Source organism: Coregonus lavaretus (assembly GCF_964263955.1).
Source record: "Coregonus lavaretus genome assembly, chromosome: 24".
Classification (NCBI taxonomy): domain Eukaryota; kingdom Metazoa; phylum Chordata; class Actinopteri; order Salmoniformes; family Salmonidae; genus Coregonus; species Coregonus lavaretus.
Genome location: NC_140011.1, coordinates 7233675 through 7255549, shown reverse-complemented (window position 1 = coordinate 7255549; position 21875 = coordinate 7233675). Strand labels below are relative to the sequence as shown.

The 21875-nt window shown below is 43.5% G+C and overlaps 1 protein-coding gene across 1 annotated transcript in view; it reads left to right on the top strand.

The window, feature by feature from the left end:
• Positions 1–5634: 5634 nt before the first annotated feature.
• Positions 5635–21875, top strand: part of LOC311100270 (zinc finger FYVE domain-containing protein 16-like) — a 50683-nt gene continuing 34442 nt past the window's right edge. The window contains exons 1-4 of the mRNA XM_084141116.1: positions 5635–5724; positions 14135–14249; positions 14492–16653; positions 20516–20612. Coding sequence (XP_083997242.1) covers positions 14180–14249; positions 14492–16653; positions 20516–20612 — 2329 coding nt within the window. The 5' untranslated portion in view covers positions 5635–5724; positions 14135–14179. The remainder of the gene's footprint in view (positions 5725–14134; positions 14250–14491; positions 16654–20515; positions 20613–21875) is intronic.

Below are 21875 nucleotides of genomic sequence, written 5' to 3'. Positions count from 1 at the left end.
CTGCTTGACCTTGTTCTTATGAACCACCGTCTTTGACATTTTAAGGATGGAAGCAACCTGATGCTCACTGTATCCCTCTGCCAGTAAAGCCAGAATTGAACCCTTCTTTTCCTCACTCAAAACTTTCCTTTTCAACTCTTTTGGCATGGTCAACAGTTATTTTTTGATTAAAATTACTTTTGAGGTACTATTAGCACTGTTTTTGCCATCCAGCTGGTGCTATTGCAAGAGGATAGTGATGACCACAGCAGTGGATTTTATACTTTTCCTCATTAAATAAGATTTGGTTCATGTGATCACCTAATCAGTACCTAATTCAGTAGAATGAGGTGTGCCTGTGTTGGAATTCAACAGACACTGGAATGGAAAGGCTGTCATACATGTAGAGATGCTGATTTAAGACAAATGTGCAGTGGTCTCTTAATTTTTTCCAGAGCTGTATATATATATATATATATATATATATATATACACACACACACAGTGCATTCGGAAAGTATTCAGACCACTTTTTCCACATTTTGTTACGTTACAGCCTAAAATTTATCAGCCTAAAAAAATCAAGTCTTCTTGGGTATGACGCTACAAGCTTGGCACACCTGTATTTGTGGAGTGTCTCCCATTCTTCTCTGCAGATCCTCTCAAGCTCTGTAAGGATGTGTGGGGAGTGTTGCTGCACAGCTATTTTCAGATCTCTCCAGAGATGTTCGATCAAGTTCAAGTCCAAGCTCTGGCTGGGCCACTCAAGGACATTCAGAGACTTGTCCCGAAGCCACTCCTGCGTTGTCTTGGCTGTGTGCTTAGGGTCATTGTCCTGTTGGAAGGTGAACCTTCGCCCCCAGTCTGAGGTCCTGAGCACTCTGGAGCAGGTTTTCATCAAGGACATCTCTGTACTTTGCTCCCTTCATCTTTCCCTCGATCCTGACTAGTCTCCCAGTCCCTGCCGCTGAAAAACATCCCCACAGCATGATGCTGCCACCACCATGCTTCACCGTAGGGATGGTGCCAGGTTTCCTCCAGACGTGACGCTTGGCATTCAGGCCAAAGAGTTCAATCTTGGTTTCATCAGACCAGAGAATCTTGTTTCTCATGGTCTGAGAGTCCTTTAGGTGCCTTTTGGTAAACTCCAAGCCGGCTGTCATGTGCCTTTTACTGAGGAGTGGCTTCCGTCTGCCCACTCTACCATAAAGGCCTGAATGGTGGAGTTCTGCAGAGATGGTTGTCCTTCTGGAAGAATCTCTAATCTCCACAGAAGAACTCTGGAGCTCTGTCAGAGTGACCATTGGGTTCTTGGTCACCTCCCTGACCAAGGTCCTTCTCCCCCGATTGCTCAGTTTGGCCGGGCAGCCAGCTCTAGGAAGAGTCTTGGTGGTTCCAAACTTTGTCCATTTAAGAATGATGGAGGCCACTGTGTTCTTGGGGACCTTCAATGCTGCAGAAATTGTTTGGTACCCTTCCCCAGATATGTGCCTCGACACAATCCTGTCTCGGAGCTCTACGGACAATTCCTTTGACCTCATGGCTTGGTTTCTGCTCTGACATGCACTGTCAACTGTGGGACCTTATATAGACAGGTGTGTGCCTTTCCAAATCATGTCCAATCAATTGAATTTACCACAGGTGGACTCCAACCAAGTTGTAGAAACATCTCAAGGATGATCAATGGAAACAGGATGCACCTGAGCTCAATTTCGAGTCTCATAGAAAAGTTTTTTTTATTTTTAATACATTGGCAGAGATTTCTACAAAACAGATTTTGCTTTGTCATTATGGGGTATTATGTGTATATTGATGAGGATGATGGCTGTAATGGAAGGCTGTAATGTAACAAAATGTGGAAAAAGTGAAGGAGTCTGAATACTTTCCAAAGGCAATATATATATATATATATATATATATGGGAGGTGTGTGCCGCTACTCTGCTACCACATAAAGTGTATGTACAACACAAAATCCAAGTGTACGTGTGTGTGTATAGTGCGTATGTTATCGTGTGTGTGCAAGCGTGTGTCTGTGCCTGTGTGTCTCTTCACAGTCCCCGCTGTTCCATAAGGGGTATTTTTATTGAAATAATTATCTGATTTTACTGCTGGCATGAGTTACTTGATGTGGAATAGAGTTCCATGTAGTCATGGCTCTATGTAGTACTGTGCGCCTCCCATAGTCTGTTCTGGACTTGGGGACTGTGACGAGACCTCTGGTGGCATGTCTTGTGGGGTATGCATGGGTGTCTGAGCTGTGTGCATGTCAATACTTCTCACAAATATAAGTAGTGATGAAGTCAATCTCTCCTCTACTTACAGCCAGGAGAGATTAACCTCTTAAGAATCTGACCCTTTTTTTAAATGTTCACCTAAAATGACATACCCAAATCTAACTGCTTGTAGCGCAGGATATGCATATTCTTGATACCATTTGAAAGGAAACACTTCGAAGTTTATGGAAATATGAAATTAATGTAGGAGAATATAACACATTAGATCTTGAAATGCAAGAGAAAGGTCACAATATAATATTGCAGTTTAGGCGCAATTTGGAATTTGGCCACTAGATGGCAGCAGTGTGCGCGCAAAGTTTCAAATTGATCCAGTGAAGAGTTGCAATACTGGACTATTTTGTATAAAGTCTGCCCAAATGTGCTGAATTGGTCAATTGATACATTTTCAAGTACATAACTATAGAGAACATACAAAAATGATATGGTAATACAGAATGTAAGTTTACACACTCCCAGGAATGTCATACATGATGGATCATTAGCTTATACACTAACTTTCACACATCTAGATGGCGGGGTGGGTGTGGAGCCAGAGACAGCAGGGGTTCAAACTGTAGAACCCAGTTCCTACATTTGAATATAAAAATTGATTTTATCAAACAAAACTATGCTACATTTTATCTCTGGGACCCTTAGGATGACAAATCAGAGCAAGATTACTGAATGTAAGTACATTATTTACCTTCAGAGGTGAATGTATCAAACCAGTTGCCGTGATACTTTTTTTGTTGTTGTGCACTCTCCTCAAACAATAGCATGGTCTTTTTTCACTGTGCAGTTAGATTAACAAGAATGTAAGCTTTCTGCCCATATAAGACATGTCTATGTCGTGGAAAGTTTGCTGTTACTCACAACAGTCATGCTAATCACATTAGCGCACGTTAGCTCAACCGTCCCGTATATGGGACGCCGATCCCGTAGAGGTTAATGTTAGCGCTCCGTGTACATTTAAGGGCCAGCCGTGCTGCCATATTCTGATCCAATTGTAATTTTCCTAAGTCCCTCTTTGTGGCACCTCACCACAACGACAAAACTAGGGCCTATAGGACCTGCCTTGTTGATAGCATTGTTAAGAAGGCAGAGTAGCGCTTTATTATGGACAGACCTCTCCCCATTTTAGCTACTGTTGCATCAATATGTTTTGACCATTACAGTTTACAATCCAGGTTTACTCCAAGCAGTTTAGTCTCCTCAACTTGCTCAATTTCCACATTATTTATTACAAGATTTAGTTTAGCGGTTTAGGGTTTGTGAATGATTTGTCCCAAATACAATGCTTTTAGTATGTACATATGAAGTGGGTAAAACAGTATGTAAACATTATTAAAGTGACCAGTGTTCAATGACTATGTACATAGGGCAGCAGTCTCTTAAGGTGCAGGGTAAAGTACAGGTTGGTAGCCAGCTAGTAACAGTGACTAAATTCAGGTCAGGGTACTGGGCGGAGGTCGGTTAATAGTGACTATTTAACAGTCTGATGGCCTGGAGATATAAGCTGCTTTTCAGTCTCTCGGTCCCAGCTTTGATACACCTGTACTGTCTCCGCCTTCTAGATCAGGGCTCTCCAACCTTGTTCCCAGAGAGGTTTTCACTCCAACCCTAATCTAGCACACCTGATTCTAATAATCAGCTGGTTGATAAGCTGATTGGAATTGGAGCGAAAACCTACAGGAGGGTAGCTCTCCATGAACAGGGTGGGAGACCCCTAGATGGTAGTGGGGCGAACAGGCCGTGGCACGGGGGGGCTGAGGTCCTTGATGATATTCTTGGCCTTTGTGACACCAGGTGCTGTAGGTGTCCTGGAGGGCAGGCATTGTGCCCCCGGTAATGCGTTGGGCTGACCGCCCCACCCTCTTGAGAGCCCTGCAGTTGTGGACGGTGCAATTGCCGTACCAGACGGTGATACAGCCCGACAGGATGCTCTCAATGGTGCATCTGTATAGGTTTGTGAGGGTCTTAGGGGCCATGCCGGATTTCTTCAGCCTCTTGAGGTTGAAAATACGCTGTTAGGCCTTTTTAACCACGCTGTCTGTGTAGCTGGACCATTTCAGGTTGTCAGTGATGTGCACGCTGAGGAAATTGAAGCTTTTCACTCTCTCCACTGCGTCCCCATTGATGTGGATAGGGGCGTGCTCTCTCTGCTGTCTCCTGAAGTCCATGATCAGCTCTTTCACTTTGTTGACATTGAGAGAGAAGTTATTTTCCTGGCACCACTCCGCCAGGGTCTCTTCGTTGTTTGTAGTCAGGCCTACTACTGTTGTGTAATCTGCAAACTTGATGATTGAGTTGGAGACGTGCGTGACCACACAGTCATGGGTGAACAGGGAGTACAGGAGGGGGCTAAGCACGCACCCTTGTGGGGCCCCTGTGTTGAGGATCAGCGTAGCGGAGGTGTTGTTGCCTACCTTTACCACCTGGAGTCGGCCCATCAGGAAGTGATGCAAAAAAATGTTAAAAAAACAAATCCATGTCCGCGTGATCAAAACAATCTTGAAACATAGATTCCGATTGGTCAGACCAACATTGAACAGTCCTTACCACGGGTAAGGTGAGCTTTTGACCACTGAAGTCGGTTATGACCCTAGTGAGGACGACGAGCACACAGATGACCTTCCCTGAGACAGTTTCTTTGGTTGTGCAAACTCAGTTTCATCAGCTGTCTGGGTGGCTGGTCTCAGACAATCCCGCAGGTGAAGAAGCCAGATGTGGAGGTCCTGGGCTGGCGTGGTTACACGTGGTCAGCGTTTGTGAGGCTGGTTGGACGTACTGCCAAATTCTCTAAAACGGCTTATTGTAGAGAAATTAACATTCAACAATCTGGCAACAGCTCTGGTGGATATTCCTGCTGTCAGCATGCCAATTGCACGCTCCCTCAAAAGTTGAGACATTTGTGGCATTGTGTTGTGTGACAAAACTGAACATTTTAAAGTGGCCTTTTATTGTCCCATCACAAGGTGCACCTGTGTAATGATCATGCTGTTTAATCAGCTTGCCATGCCTGTCAGGTGGATGGATTATCTTGGCAAAGGACAAATGCTCAGTAACAGGGATGTAAACAAATTTGTGCACACATTTTGAGAAATAAACTTTTTGTGTGAATGGAACATTTCTGGGATCTTTTATTTCAGCTCATGAAACCAACACTTTACTTGTTGCGTTTATATTTTTGTTGAAATAAAGCGATTACAAATAAGCGATTAAATTTTTTGTTGACCAAATTAAACACACTCATTGACCTCCATGCAAAAACTACTCACTTCGTGTGCTTATTTTCGTGGACATATTTTGGGCGGAGTAAAACCTCGCTTCGCCTTTTCCTCTCTGGCTTTAACAACTTCAGTGGAATAACGAAAGGACAAAGGGGATACGATCTAGACAAACCTTCTTTATAACCAGAAGAATCGTTAAACAGTTGGAAGGGCGAAGCCAGAATCATGAATCTTCCGGTAATGACAAAGAAAATGGCTTGTTGACTGTGAATAATCATTGGCTAGCTAGCTAAATGTAGCAAGCTAATTTAGCTAGCTATTAGCTAAAATAATGTAATCTAGCTGCCCTCCACATTTTATGATATTCACGGATGATGCAGGATAATGATGATTTGATAGTACCTCTCGAGAACCCAAGGGGGGTTAGCCCATTCAATACTAAACGGTACAGCATGTCCCATTACTGTTTAGTATTGAATGGGCTAACTTGATAACAGATAAGCTATTGATGAATCTGGTGATATAATGTGTCAGCTAATAATGGTAATGTCAGCAGCCAGGAAGTCGTCGAACTGTCTATGCATGCTAGATAGCTAATTTATGTCGATTAGTTTCCTGTAACTAGTGGTTAGGATTAGCTAGCTAACGTTAGCTAAATAACATTAGCGAACTAACTAGCTAACGTTAATTAGCTACTAGCTAACTAGCTAGCTAGTGAACAACTGGAAGTTGAATCATTATTAGATTTACTTTCATGAAGAAGAAAAAATATTCATCGAAAACCATGTGTTTTAGTCTTAGTTATATATTACCACGTTCTGGTCTTCATTTTGACAGTTCGTTGCAAAAGTGATATATTTTGGTATTTAAGTAGTAAATCGAACTATTTTTTGCCCCTAGCGGTTAAATTATACCATTGAAATCGTGATGTAGAGTCACAAGGGAGGGGGTCGATTGTTGGTACTTTCAATAATAATAATATATGCCATTTAGCAGACGCTTTTATACAAAGCGATTTACAGTCATGCGTGCATACATTTTTGTGTATGGGTGGTCCCGGGGATCGAACCCACTACCTTGGCGTTACAAGCTTTCAAGACATTTACATCATTTAGCACAACTGGGAACATGTAAAATCATGACGTGGGTGATCTTCAAGGAAGGAAAGTCGGATCTTTTAGAAAGAGCCCGAGTTCCCGACTTGGAATTCCGAGTTGGATTACCTTTATAAACTGTTTTTCCCCTGTCGGAGTTTTCCGAGTTCCCAGTTGTCTTGAACGCAACATCTGGAATACCGTTTTAATTCGTTCTTTGAGTGTCAGAAAGATACGTCACATTTTAATTTTATTTAACTAGGCAAGTCAGTTAAGAACAAATTCTTATTTACAATGACGAACAAATTCTTATTTACAATGACGGCCAACACCGGCCAAACCCGGACGACGCTGTGCCAATTGTGCGCCGCCCTACGGGACTCCCAATCACGGCCGGTTGTGATACAGCCTGGAATCGAATGCAGTGGCTTAGACCGCTGCGCCACTCGGGAGCCCTATCTGAAGCGTTAAATAAACTTGTTGACCAATGAGGACCTAACTATGACTGACTGTACGTAACATAGTAATTTAACACGTTCATAATTTTATTATGACATTGATTACACTATCACTCGTATTTCAAATGTCACAGCGATTAACCGAACATATGCTATCATGCTGTTAAAGTTGTCTCTAGCACCTGCAGCACGAGGCAGAGACACTTCCCAAAGCTCTGGGACAGTGCTGGTCAGAAAAAAGCTAACTAGCTGATGATGCAAACAATCTTCTCCCCCACAAACATAGCAAAACGACACCATCTGTTTTAGTAGCTATAGTTAGCTAGCTAATTATCTAACTAGGTGTCATCTAAAATACCCCTAATTTATTAGACCGTTTTTGTATTTTGTTGATAATGGTTGGACCCACCTATGTGGATCTAGCCACAATAAGGATTAGCCACATTAGTGGAATTTGCTGTTCAAAATAGCAGTCCCGAATTGAAAGTGATGCAAATGGTTAGAAATAGTGGAAGCATGCCATATTTGGACTAGATAATGCTGAACAAGTTTGAAATATATAAATTCAACAAAATACAATAATTAGTTAATTTGACAATCTGTTGAAATCACACTGTGGATAGACTTCAGAATTTACACATATTAGCATCGTAGCACTTATTGCGGGACTGAAACCATTGTGAAAGGAGCCATATTAAGCTTACCAGGCTCTACAGTGAAATAAGTATGCCCCCAGTGCAATTCTGAGGCGTATACATCCACAGTGTGTGCAAATCTGTCGTCAAGGCAAAGGGTGGCTATTTGAAGAATCTCAAATATAAAATATATTTTGATTTGTTTAACACTTTTTTGGTTACTACATGATTCCATATGCATTATTTCATAGTTTTGATGTTTTCACTATTATTTACATTTTAGTCATTTAGCAGACACTCTTATCCAGAGCTACATACAGTTAGTGAGGGCATACATGTTTCATACTGGCCCCCCGTGGGAATCAAACCCACAATCCTGGCGTTGCAAGCGCCATGCTCTACCAACTGAGCAACAGGAGGCCTACAATGTAGAAAATAGTAAAAAATCAAGAAAAACCCTTGAATGAGTAGGTGTGTCCAAACTTTTGAATGGTACTGTATATATATATTCCAGACTCTGACATTGCTCTTCTGATTTGTACTTTTTTTTTTTTTTTAACAAAACTTGTCTTATGTTGCATTTATATATCAACATTCCAACCTTGATTAGCATTTTCTAGTCCAAATATGACATGATTCCACTATTTGTGTCCATTTGTATCACTTTCCAAGTGAAGCTAGCTGGCTGCTTATAATGTTAGCTTGGGGCAACAGGGCTAGGTAGGTGGCTAGCTTGTTTAGTTTGTTATTTTAGTTATTTTAAAGGTGCACTATATGCAGGAATTGCTCCGCCATTTCCTGGTTGCTAAAATTCTAATAGTTCGCCTAATTTCAGTTTGTGACAAAACAAGCAAGTGTAGTGTAGAGAATCATTGTACCATCTAAACCACTGTGAAATATATTTTCCATGACCAAAAATATTGTATTTTCAGTTGTTTGAAGCTGGTGTACAAAACTGAAAGTAAAAGACGAAAAAACTAAACTTAAGCACGGGAAGCATAGAAATACCACACATAAAACAGATCTAAAGCTTCTTAGACTTGCTTTCAATGAGAATGACAAATCTATAATTTATATTTATTTGTGAATTTGGTCGGGTTGCCGAAAAAGTTACATATTGCAGCTTTAATGAACTGAAGTTCGATTTCAATAGGAGAACAACAAGTGGCTGCCTAATTAATACTTGTCACATGGATTCCTAAATCATCATTGCTATGATAAATGATTGCAGTTTCTGGTCATTGTTTTCAGGCTGGTTGCATTGGTGCTAGCTAGATACCACGCCTACCCCAGAAGTTGCTAACAACATCTGTATCAAAGATATTTGTGACTAACTTTGTCGTACTGCAATCCGAAGTCAATGTATTAGGGAGACTGCCTACCTCCAGTTTCCAAACTATCATCAATGTTCACAAAATGCTTGATTATTATTCTGTATTTTGACTAGCTAGGATGAATCAGGTGCATCTGCTTGGGATGTGGCTGGCTGGCAGGCAGAAGCAGTAGGATCATCTCCCCTGCCTCTGGGATGGTTGCATGTCGGACAGAATGTTGGACTGCCTAGCTAAAATCTTTGATCCTGCTCGTTTGATCCTGATCTTATTTCAAATGCTCACAGAGGTTTTCCCATTCGGTCGAACAAATAATGACTTATTACCAACGTGGTATTGAAATCACAATGTATAAAATTAAAAGCTTATTTGACGTGTCAAATAGTGTTATTTGACGTTTATCTTTTATGACACGCAAAGACCCAAACGGCGTTCCACCTCAAGGCTTACTATAAAAGCAGGTGACAGCGTGGCTTATTTTGCAATGGTCTTGGTAAGTGGAGTCTGGCAATATATTTTGCATGATTCTTCCTTGACTAGACTACTGACATTACACAAAATTCAAAAGGCAGTAATGGTACGTTCAAGACAACTGGGATCTCGGGGAAAAAAACAAGGTCAAATCATGACATCAGTGATCTTCAGGTCGGAAAGTCAGAGCTTTAGAAAGAGGCCCGAGTTCCCGACTTGGAATTCTGAGTTGGATGATCGTTCAAAACAATTTTTCCCAGTCGGAGCTCATTTTTTTCCCAGTGTCCAGTTTTCTTGAACGCACTAAAGTCGGAAGTCTGAGTTTTCCGAGTTCCCAGGTTTTTTGAACGCGCCATTAGGCACATTGCCGCATATGACGAAATTTAAAGTTTTTGCTTACTGTTTCATACACATATATGTGCTTTTATGAATAAAAAACCCAACACGTAGGCTTTGAGGATTATACATTTATATTCGTAGCTACATCCATCGTAACAAGAAATAGATTACATTGGTGGTGAATTCAACTCGTTGTATTATTTCCCATCCGCTGTGATTGGTGGCGCAGTCCGCTAAAACAGTTGGCTTGTAGCTCAATGGTTGTGAGTTGTAGTCCCTCATGTATATGTTTTTCTTCAAATCCTTTATTTAGAATATTCATTCTGTTGCCACACACTTCTCATTCTGAAAAGTGAAAACATACCTGTGAGAGGGGTCTCCCTGGTACTAGGTGTAGGTTTCTAATACAGTACCCAAGACCAATCTGTGAGTGAGTTTTTTTTACCGCTTTGGTACCATTTTCACAAGTATGTGGTACATTTTCACAACTCTTAGTATTAAACTCCAAACAGGTCATACTTGTAACACAGCCAGTCTTTCATTCAAAACCTGTCATTGTGTATTCATTTGGATTGTAAACATCTCTCACCACACAACCATTGATTCATAATATAAGTTTATTGTGAAATGTAATGAGAACATTGGTTTAATCACCAAAACACAACATAATGATATCTTTTCAATTTAGTCGTTTTAACTACCAGTTAATCCAATAGCAAACAGTGCAAGATAGGTCTTTCAAATCGCCCTTACTTGCTACCCAGGCCACATGCGCGCAAGTTGATTAATTAATCCACAGATAAAAGGGTAAAAGTTTGTTTTCTAGTAATCTCTCCTCCTTCAGACTTCTTCTTCTTTGGACTTTATATGGCGGTTGGCAACCAATTTTATGGTGCATTACCACAACCAACTAGACTTGAACGTATACCTCAGTTCATCTTTCAATCACCCACGTGGGTAGATGCTCCTAAAAACCAATGATGCATATCGGACAGAGTTCTATTTTAGCGCCTGGCCACGCAGACGCGTGCGAGCAGTGTGCGAGCAGTGTGCGAGCAGTGTGCGAGCAATGACTGAATAACATGTACAGTGGGGAAAAAAAGTATTTAGCCAGCCACCAATTGTGCAAGTTCTCCCACTTAAAAAGATGAGAGGTCTGTAATTTTCATAATAGGTACACGTCAACTATGAATCCAGAAAATCACATTGTAGGATTTTTTATTAATTTATTTGCAAATTATGGTGGAAAATAAGTATTTGGTCACCTACAAACAGCAAGATTTCTGGCTCTCACAGACCTGTAACTTTTTCTTTAAGAGGCTCCTCTGTCCTCCACTCGTTACCTGTATTAATGGCACCTGTTTGAACTTGTTATCAGTATAAAAGACACCTGTCCACAACCTCAAACAGTCACACTCCAAACTCCACTATGGCCAAGACCAAAGAGCTGTCAAAGGACACCAGAAACAAAATTGTAGACCTGCACCAGGCTGGGAAGACTGAATCTGCAATAGGTAAGCAGCTTGGTTTGAAGAAATCAACTGTGGGAGCAATTATTAGGAAATGGAAGACATACAAGACCACTGATAATCTCCCTCGATCTGGGGTTCCACGCAAGATCTCACCCCGTGGGGTCAAAATGATCTCAAGAATGGTGAGCAAAAATCCCAGAACCACACGGGGGGACCTAGTGAATGACCTGCAGAGAGCTGGGACCAAAGTAACAAAGCCTACCATCAGTAACACACTACGCCGCCAGGGACTCAAATCCTGCAGTGCCAGACGTGTCCCCCTGCTTAAGCCAGTACATGTCCAGGCCCATCTGAAGTTTGCTAAAATGCATTTGGATGATCCAGAAGAGGATTGGGAGAATGTCAGATGAAACCAAAATATAACTTTTTGGTAAAAACTCAACTCGTCGTGTTTGGAGGACAAAGAATGCTGAGTTGCATCCAAAGAACACCATACCTACTGTGAAGCATGGGGGTGGAAACATCATGCTTTGGAGCTGTTTTTCTGCAAAGGGACCAGGATGACTGATCCGTGTAAAGGAAAGAATGAATGGGGCCATGTATCGTGAGATTTTGAGTGAAAACCTCCTTCCATCAGCAAGGGCATTGAAGATGAAACGTGGCTGGGTCTTTCAGCATGACAATGATCCCAAACACACCGCCCGGGCAACGAAGGAGTGGCTTCGTAAGAAGCATTTCAAGGTCCTGGAGTGGCCTAGCCAGTCTCCAGATCTCAACCCCATAGAAAATCTTTGGAGGGAGTTGAAAGTCTGTGTTGCCCAGCGACAGCCCCAAAACATCACTGCTCTAGAGGAGATCTGCATGGAGGAATGGGCCAAAATACCAGCAACAGTGTGTGAAAACCTTGTGAAGACTTACAGAAAACGTTTGACCTGTGTCATTGCCAACAAAGGGTATATAACAAAGTATTGAGAAACTTTTGTTATTGACCAAATACTTATTTTCCACCATAAATTGCAAATAAATTCATTAAAAATCCTACAATGTGATTTTTCTGGATTTTTTTTCTCATTTTGTCTGTCATAGTTGACGTGTACCTATGATGAAAATTACAGGCCTCTCTCATCTTTTTAAGTGGGAGAACTTGCACAATTGGTGGCTGACTAAATACTTTTTTTCCCCACTGTATGTGTACATTTATTTTGCAACGCACGCGACGCGTGCGGTGTGGTCATCATGTTAGAAGTGCTGAAAGTAATATGCTACAACAGTACTGTAAATTACACTTACATTACCCAACAACATTTACAGAAAATCTATTATTTCCATAATATCTAGCCAATGTGTAATCAAAAGGGTGATCAATGAAGACATCTTCTACAATCATTCATGCAAAAAACATTTTATTTCTCAGATATAATTGCAAAATAGGTGTACTGTCTGTAATGAAATGTAAGAACTGAAATGAAACAAATGAAATTAATGAAAAAAAAAAAAACGTTTAGCATGCATTAACTTACCACTGAGCTAACTGTTCAGAAGTGTATATGTTTGCGATATACATCATTGTATTGTCAGAGCATGCCAGTGGACTTCTAGTAAGTATGCTTTAGTGAGAAAGTGTTGGGATCAGGTAAAACTACGTTTACCCACCTCCAAAATTAATATTTATGAGCATTTCCCCCCACCCACAACTTCTCACCTGAATTCATTTTTTTGTTAATTTGAAGGAGTTGGGCAAAGGCTGAAATTGGGTTTGAGAGTTACCCTTTAATCCTAATTAAACAAATACCTAGCTAATGTTAGCCATTTCACCTCTAGTTATAACCTACTGCTAGCGAACTAATATTAGACTTACCATGGCCTTGATTAGGAAATATTGGTCACCATGGATGCTAGCAGTATAATTAGCTAGCTAATAGTAAGCTAGCTGATCATACATCAGCCTGGTCTCATAGACTAGACGTAACATAGTAAACGTAAATCCAGGACAGTAAAATTAGTATGATATGTTACGTTTGGTATGGTTACATAAGACAGCTGGTTAAAGGTAGAGTGGTTGGTTGGGGTGGGTATAACACGAACGTCTAGCAAGTTCAAATCTCTTCACTGACAACTTTAGCATTTTAGCTAATTAGCAACTACTTGCTGCTTTGCAACTACTTAGCATGTTAACTAACCCTAAACTTAACCTTTTTAGCTAACCCTAACCCTTTTAGCTAACCCTTCCCCTGACCTTAAGCCTTTAGCCTAACTCCTAAACTTAACCCTAACCCCTAGCCTAACTAGTAAAATTAGTCACCACTGACATAAGCTAGGCCCATAGTTAGCTGACCAGTTTTATTTGATTGTATTATTAGCCCAGCTGCTAATATTGGCTCCTGGCAAGCTACGCTACCTAGCTGGGCCTGGTGTGTAGTCTTTAACCAATGCAAGGTGATTCAGGTCATACAGGTGGAGTATCACAATATAAATTGTGATGCCAGTTGACATGTCATAATAAAGTTATTACACTGAAACTGGAGAAATGCTCTCTAGTAGATCTTTAATTAGATTTCTCCACAGACATGGAGAGCAGGGGTCAGAGTCTGAAGTACACAATCACGCATAGCTGGAGAAAGTTTGAGGTGATGCACTAACTGTTTGGTCAACAATTGATATGTTATTCATTCTTCAACTTGTCTGGGGATTGGGGACTGTGGATGAAAGCTTCATAGCCAATAACTACAGCATTTTTACACTGATGTGGAAACTGAAATGTCGATCAAAATGCATTCATCCTGTCCACATAAGACCAATAGATAAAGATGACAGATAACAATACAGCCTCTTGTTTCTCTTCTCCAGCTGGCAAAAGCGTGAGTGGAGCCGGTCTCCCACGGACAGCCCAGCATGGACAGCTTCTTTAAGGCTGCTGTGTGTGACCTGGACAAGCTGCTGGATGATTTTGAGCTCAATACAGGTTGGACACGGGTTACTACAGTCTGAAACAATGTATTCGGGTAGCATGTTTGTCTTTTCTGTATGTGGGGGGGAAGGTCTGAGGGGTGTAGTGTTAAGTGAAAATAAATATATTTTAAAAACTAGTTGAAACTTGTGGTGTACTTTGTAGTTGCTGACTTAAAACTTGTTGCTCACTTGTTATGCTGAGATATTAACAACAGAACTGATTAACGGATACTTATCTCTTCCCTTCCCCACAAGATGAGCATGAGTGCAGATCAGTCTCCCTGTCGCCTCCCTCGTATCCCGGCCACTCTCTGGGCGCCCAGGGTTTCCTTCCGGAACCCTCCAAAGTTCCAGTTCTACACTCTCTCCCTGACCTCAACTCCCTGCACTATGGCTCTGCATCCAGCTGCACCGACCATCCTAGCCCCAGCCCCAGCCCCAGTCCTGGGGAGCGCGAGACCAAGGGCCGGCCCCTCACTGGGGTGGACCTGCTCTCCTCTGTAGACGGCCGGGGGTCAGCTAAGAGCTCTGCACCGCCCTGCCCAGACCGGGCCCTGAAGCCTGTGTGTGATCTGGTCAGTGACACAGGCTCAGCCCACCTCCTCCTCCGGGCCAACAGCCACAACGCCTTCAGTAAGCTGGACGTGGCAGAGAGGCAGCTGGAGGAGGAGGAGTTGCTGGTGGACTTCACCATCCCCGTGGTGGCTCTGCCTAGGGATGCCTCAGCAGGCCTGGGTCTGGGTCCCGGACATGGGAGGACTGAGGGGAGGGAGACTCTCGCCGGGGGAGGGGAGGTGCTGCTGGGGCTGGACTCTGGTGGTTACGCTGCCTCTCTCAGGCTGCTCGATGTGATTCTGCCCGCTGCTGTGGAGAGAGCCTGTGAGCCCACGGATCACCCCTCGCTGAGAAACTCTGAGTCTGGAGAGACGGAGGGAGAGATAGACAGAGAGGAGGCAGGCATAGAGGTGGCCCTCATCAACTATCAACTGGAGAACTCACCTGATCACCAGGACCAGCCTGTAGTCCTGCCTGTTGCCATGGACACCAAGACAGAGGACACTCCCATGTATGATATCGCCACAGATGTCAGGGATGAGGGTGAGGGGTCTTTGGAACGCTCTGAGCTGGCTGAAGCAGAGAGCTCTGGGAGCTGCACTGGACAGGAACCTAACTCTGAGGACTGCAGTGGTGGTGTGTCCGAGAGCCCCTCAGCCCTGTCCTGCCTGCCCATGGCCGTGTCCATGTGCAGGGCCTTGGTGGCCTCCAAGAACCCTGAGGAGGCCATTGGAGGAGGGGTAGAGGAGAAGGCTGAGGCTGTCCCAACTGAGACCTTAGCGGCAGAGTCCCTGTCTGCCTCCAAGGTGCAGGAGGAAGTGAGTCTCCCAGAGAACCCTGGGACTGTTGAGGACTGTACCAGCCCTGATTCTGTCCCTGAAGACCACTCTGTCCAGTCACCTAATCCAGAGAGCCAAGAGATGATGACCATGCCTTTCCACCTGGCTGTCTCAGCTCCCCCCGTCTCCCAGCGGTCATTTCCCCCCGTCTCCCAGGTCAGCTTCTCCCCAGTGGAGGTCCAGCCGGCCCCCATGGCTGCATCCCCTCCCTCAGAGCCCAGCCTAAGCCCAGTGGACCCCCCTGAGTTTGGCTTTGAGTACCTGCCGGAGAGCGACCAGGCTGGGCTGCTGGTGACGGATGAAGAGCTGGATGCTTTCCTCCGGGGGGAAGCCCAGGGCCAGGAGCACCAGGGGGTCCCTCACTGCGAGAGGCCCGGGGAGAACCTCCAGGACGAGGGCTTCTCTGAGCTCAATGGGGACCTGGAGGAGCGGCTGGTGGAGGAGGAGCTGGAGAGCTACAGCCGGAGCCGAGGGGAGGGGCTGGCCTCCCCGGAGAGCGACAGGACCTTGTCCGCTTCTGCAGAGGGGAGTGTGAGCCCAGCCCTCTCCATGCCCTCCCAGGACCCCAGTAGTCCCAGTAACCTCCCACCACCCTACTTCGGAGGGGCCCGACCCAAACAGCTGCACTGCCAAGTACCCAGGGCACCTCCAGCAGTAGGGGAGGACCAGGGTCCCAGTAGCCCCACAGACAGCACCGACCCTGGGGAGGAGGTCGACCAGAGCCCCTCTCCTCCCAGCCCCATCCCTGCTCAGGACCCCGCTAAACTGGGTGTGCCCTGCCCAGGGTACTCCCCACCGGAGCGCTATGAGAGCAGTGTGGGGTACAACGAGCTGTCGGAGCCCCCACCCTACCCTGCTGAGGAGGGGTCCGGGTCCTCAGAGGGTAAGGAGGTGGAGGATGAGAATGGGCTGGGGTGCAAGCAGCCCCCCTGGGTGCCAGATTCAGAGGCTCCCAACTGTATGAACTGCTGGCAGAAGTTCACGTTCACCAGGAGGAGGCATCACTGCCGGGCCTGTGGGAAGGTAAGTAGCTAGATCCGTCCATGAAGGGACTTTTCTTTACCCTAATTTCTAGGGTCATATTTTGCCCTATTGATAACATTTGTGGTGTTTTGACGATACAGTGGGGAAAAAAAGTATTTAGTCAGCCACCAATTGTGCAAGTTCTCCCACTTAAAAAGATGAGAGAGGCCTGTAATTTTCATCATAGGTACACGTCAACTATGACAGACAAATTGAGAAAAAAAATCCAGAAAATCACATTGTAGGATTTTTAATGAATTTATTTGCAAATTATGGTGGAAAATAAGGATTTGGTCACCTACAAACAAGCAAGATTTCTGGCTCTCACAGACCTGTAACTTCTTCTTTAAGAGGCTCCTCTGTCCTCCACTCGTTACCTGTATTAATGGCACCTGTTTGAACTTGTTATCAGTATAAAAGACACCTGTCCACAACCTCAAACAGTCACACTCCAAACTCCACTATGGCCAAGACCAAAGAGCTGTCAAAGGACACCAGAAACAAAATTGTAGACCTGCACCAGGCTGGGAAGACTGAATCTGCAATAGGTAAGCAGCTTGGTTTGAAGAAATCAACTGTGGGAGCAATTATTAGGAAATGGAAGACATACAAGACCACTGATAATCTCCCTCGATCTGGGGCTCCACGCAAGATCTCACCCCGTGGGGTCAAAATGATCACAAGAACGGTGAGCAAACATCCCAGAACCACACGGGGGGACCTAGTGAATGACCTGCAGAGAGCTGGGACCAAAGTAACAAAGCCTACCATCAGTAACACACTACGCCGCCAGGGACTCAAATCCTGCAGTGCCAGACGTGTCCCCCTGCTTAAGCCAGTACATGTCCAGGCCCGTCTGAAGTTTGCTAGAGTGCATTTGGATGATCCAGAAGAGGATTGGGAGAATGTCATATGGTCAGATGAAACCAAAATATAACTTTTTGGTAAAAACTCAACTCGTCGTGTTTGGAGGACAAAGAATGCTGAGTTGCATCCAAAGAACACCATACCTACTGTGAAGCATGGGGGTGGAAACATCATGCTTTGGGGCTGTTTTTCTGCAAAGGGACCAGGACGACTGATCCGTGTAAAGGAAAGAATGAATGGGGCCATGTATCGTGAGATTTTGAGTGAAAACCTCCTTCCATCAGCAAGGGCATTGAAGATGAAACGTGGCTGGGTCTTTCAGCATGACAATGATCCCAAACACACCGCCCGGGAAACGAAGGAGTGGCTTCGTAAGAAGCATTTCAAGGTCCTGGAGTGGCCTAGCCAGTCTCCAGATCTCAACCCCATAGAAAATCTTTGGAGGGAGTTGAAAGTCCGTGTTGCCCAGTGACAGCCCCAAAACATCACTGCTCTAGAGGAGATCTGCATGGAGGAATGGGCCAAAATACCAGCAACAGTGTGTGAAAACCTTGTGAAGACTTATAGAAAACGTTTGACCTGTGTCATTGCCAACAAAGGGTATATAACAAAGTATTGAGAAACTTTTGTTATTGACCAAATACTTATTTTCCACCATAATTTGCAAATAAATTCATAAAAAATCCTACAATGTGATTTTCTGGAAAAGAAATTCTCATTTTGTCTGTCATAGTTGACGTGTACCTATGATGAAAATTACAGGCCTCTCTCATCTTTTTAAGTGGGAGAACTTGCACAATTGGTGGCTGACTAAATACTTTTTTCCCCCACTGTATATATATATATATATATATATATATATATATATATATATTTTTTTTTTTACATTAGGTCCAATTAAATATAATATATATATTTTACATAGCAACACATAATAAGGAGGTCTAACTAAACTTAAATGAGTGACGCAGTCACAAAGACCCTGAATATGAATGGAAACGGAAGAAATGCAATGATAAAGGGGGCAATATCTTGCCCGGATAATTGCACATTCTGGGGGCATTACCTTACTACTACCCACTCAGTGAACTTCAATAAAGCAGCCTTACTGCGGTTTCCAATGCAGCACATTTCTGTATTGACTTAATCAGAGGATTCAAATGTAAATGTGGATTCAAATGTGGAGCAGTGACCTAGCTGTGTTTCAGCTAATCCACGACTCTTATCTGACTTCGACCTATCGTTCTCCTTGTAGAGAACACTGAGCAACACAGAGAGCTCCCGCTCACATACGTCACACTTGAACACATAGTATGGCATGATATAGCCTATATGCCCCCCCCCCCCCCCCCCTCCTCTGCTGCTATATATAGCTAGCTCAAAACGAGAGCTATGAGTCAGCGATTCAGGTTCCAGCTCCTCTACAGATCTCCACCTCTCTGAAGTATGAGCCAGGGGCAAAAACCAGAGCTAAGACCTTAACAGCCCAGTGATTAAAGCAGTCCCAGGGGCTTTGACTCTATAGTCTACTTACTGGAGCCCAACGGGATACAGAAGAGTAGTGTAATGTACTTTACAACCTGCTTTGATTTCTCTTATTAATTGCTGCAGAATTGAATGTATCGATTTCCCTTGTATTTTCCTGCTCTTCTTTATGCTTGGGCAAGATGTGGGTCAGACACTTAACATGGCATGAATCACTTAATGTACAGTGTATTCGGAAAGTATTCAGACCCCTTCACTTTTTCCACATTTTGTTACATTACATACTTGTTCTAAAATTGATTAAATCGTTTTTTCCCCCTCATCAACACAATACCCCATAATGACAAAGCAAAAACAGTTTTTTTGAAATTTTAGCAAACGCATATAAAAAAAAACTGATATCAAATTAACGTAAGTATTCAGACCCTTTACTCAGTACTTTGTGAAGCACCTTTGGCAGCGATTACAGCCTCAAGTCTTCTTGGGTATGACTCAAGCTTGGCACACCTGTATTTTGGGGAGTTTCTCCCATTGTTCTCTGCAGATCTTCTCAAGCTCTGTCAGGTTGGATGAGGATCGTTGCTGCACAGCTATTTTCAGGTCTCTCCAGAGATGTTCGATCGGATTCAAGTCCGGCCTCTGGCTGGGCCACTCAAGGACATTCAGAGACTAGTCCTGAAGCCACTCCAGCGTTGTCTTGGCTGTGTGCTTAGGGTCGTTGTCCTGTTGGAAGGTGAACCTTCGCTCCAGTCTAAGGTCCTGAGTGCTCTGGAGCAGGTTTTCATCTGTACTTTGCTGATTGGTGGAGTGCTGCAGAGATGGTTGTCCTTCTGGAAGAGGAACTCTGGAGCTCTGTCAGTGAACATCAGGTTCTTGGTCACCTCCCTGACCAAGGCCCTTCTCCCCCAATTGCTCAGTTTGGCCGGGCGGCCAGCTCTAGGAAGAGTCTTGGTGATTCCAAACTTCTTCCATTTAAGAATGATGGATGCCACTGTGTTCTTGGGGACCTTCAATGCTGCAGACATTTTTTGTTACCCTTCCCCAGATCTGTGCCTCGACACAATCATGTCTCGGAGCTCTACGGACAATTCCTTCGACCTCATGGCTTGGTTTTTGCTCCGACATGCAGTCAATTGTGGGACCTTATATAGACAGGTGTGTGCCTTTTTCAAATCATGTCCAATCAATTGAATTTACCACAGGTGGACTCCAATCAAGTTGTAGAAACATCTCATGGAGGGTCTCCTATCAAAGGGTCTGAACACTTATGTAAATAAAATTTACCTGTTTTTGCTTTGCCATTATGGGGTATTGTGTGTAGATTGATAAGGCCAATTCTTTTAAAAATCCATTTTAGAATAAGTCTGTAACGTAACAAAATGTGGAAAAGGGGAAGGGGTCTGAATACTTTGCGAATGCACTGTAGATTGTCAACGTATAGTGTAGAGTGCTGTGTTGCAGTATAGTGTGTGTCTCTTGCCTGACGGTTGTCCTCTCACCCGTGGCACAGGTGTACTGTGCCGTGTGCTGCAACAGGAGATGCAAGCTAAAGTACCTGGACAAGGAGTCCCGGGTGTGTGTCATCTGCTTCGAGACCATACACAGAAGTAAGACCCAGGGGGTGTGTGTCAGGGTTTTCGATAAATACAATTGTTGCTGGCCAAAGTGTCCGGGAGGAGAAAAAAGTCCCATTGCAAAATAATGCTTATTATTAATTGATGGAAATACTGTACCAGTCGATGTGCTCAATTTTCAAAGCCAAATATGATTATCCCTGTTTCCAGTGTGCCCGCCAAGAGGGGATTCTCTCTCTAAAACAGAGTAAAGACGGCTTCAAGATCACGCCTTCTTGACACTAGAAAAGCCTGGCCTTTACGTACTCCCCTTCGAGCCAAATACCAATGACGCGTCTTCTGGACGTCAACATTCTAACAGTCTAGTAAATACATATCATATATGCTATCGGAAGAATAATAATTTGGTTGTGTTTTATGAAGGTCTTACGTAACATTAGAATACATTAGAACATAATAGCTTATTCATTAGTTTGTTACTGTAGCTGTATGTAGAAACAAGAAGTGAGTTTGTGTTAAATTCATCATAAAGAAATACATTCTAATTTCGTTTTGGCAGGTCTTTAAATATATTTTTAAAGTTGTATTATCTTACTGATCTTTGCTTAGTACCCTGAGCAATGCTGCTGTGAGTGCTCAGACATTGTACGCATGGAACAGCACGGTTATTCTTGGAAAAAGTAATATTTTGAAATAGAGCTCACCTCTTGAATTTTGAGTAATTTGACAAAGGTAAGTGTTTTAGAAGAGCAGAATCTGCTCTTTCTAATTCTATATAGACATCAAATGTCTGTATAGGAGGATTTGAAAAAGTTATACTCCTTTCCTCTGTGTAAATTCCAAGCTGTACAATTTGACAATTTATAATATTGTCACCTATCAGACTATTGTCAATTGAATCTGGTCTTTAGGCTAACTAGAATGAACAAAAATATAAACGCAACATGCAGAAATTTCAAAGATTTTACTAAGTTACAGTTCATATAAGGAAATAAGTCAATTTAAATAAATAAATTAGGCCCTAATCTATGGATTTCACATGACTGGGCAGGGGCGCAGCCATGGGTGGGCCTGGGAGGGCATAGGCCCAACCACTTGGGAGACTGACCCACCCACAGGGGAGCAAGGCCCAGCCAATCAAAATTATTTTTCCCCCACAAAATGACTTTATTACAGACAGAAATACTCCTCAGTTTCATCAGCTGTCCAGGTGGCTGGTCTCAGACGATCCCGCAGGTGAAGAAGCCGGATGTGGAGGTCCTGGGCTGGCGTGGTTACACGTGGTCTGCGGTTGTG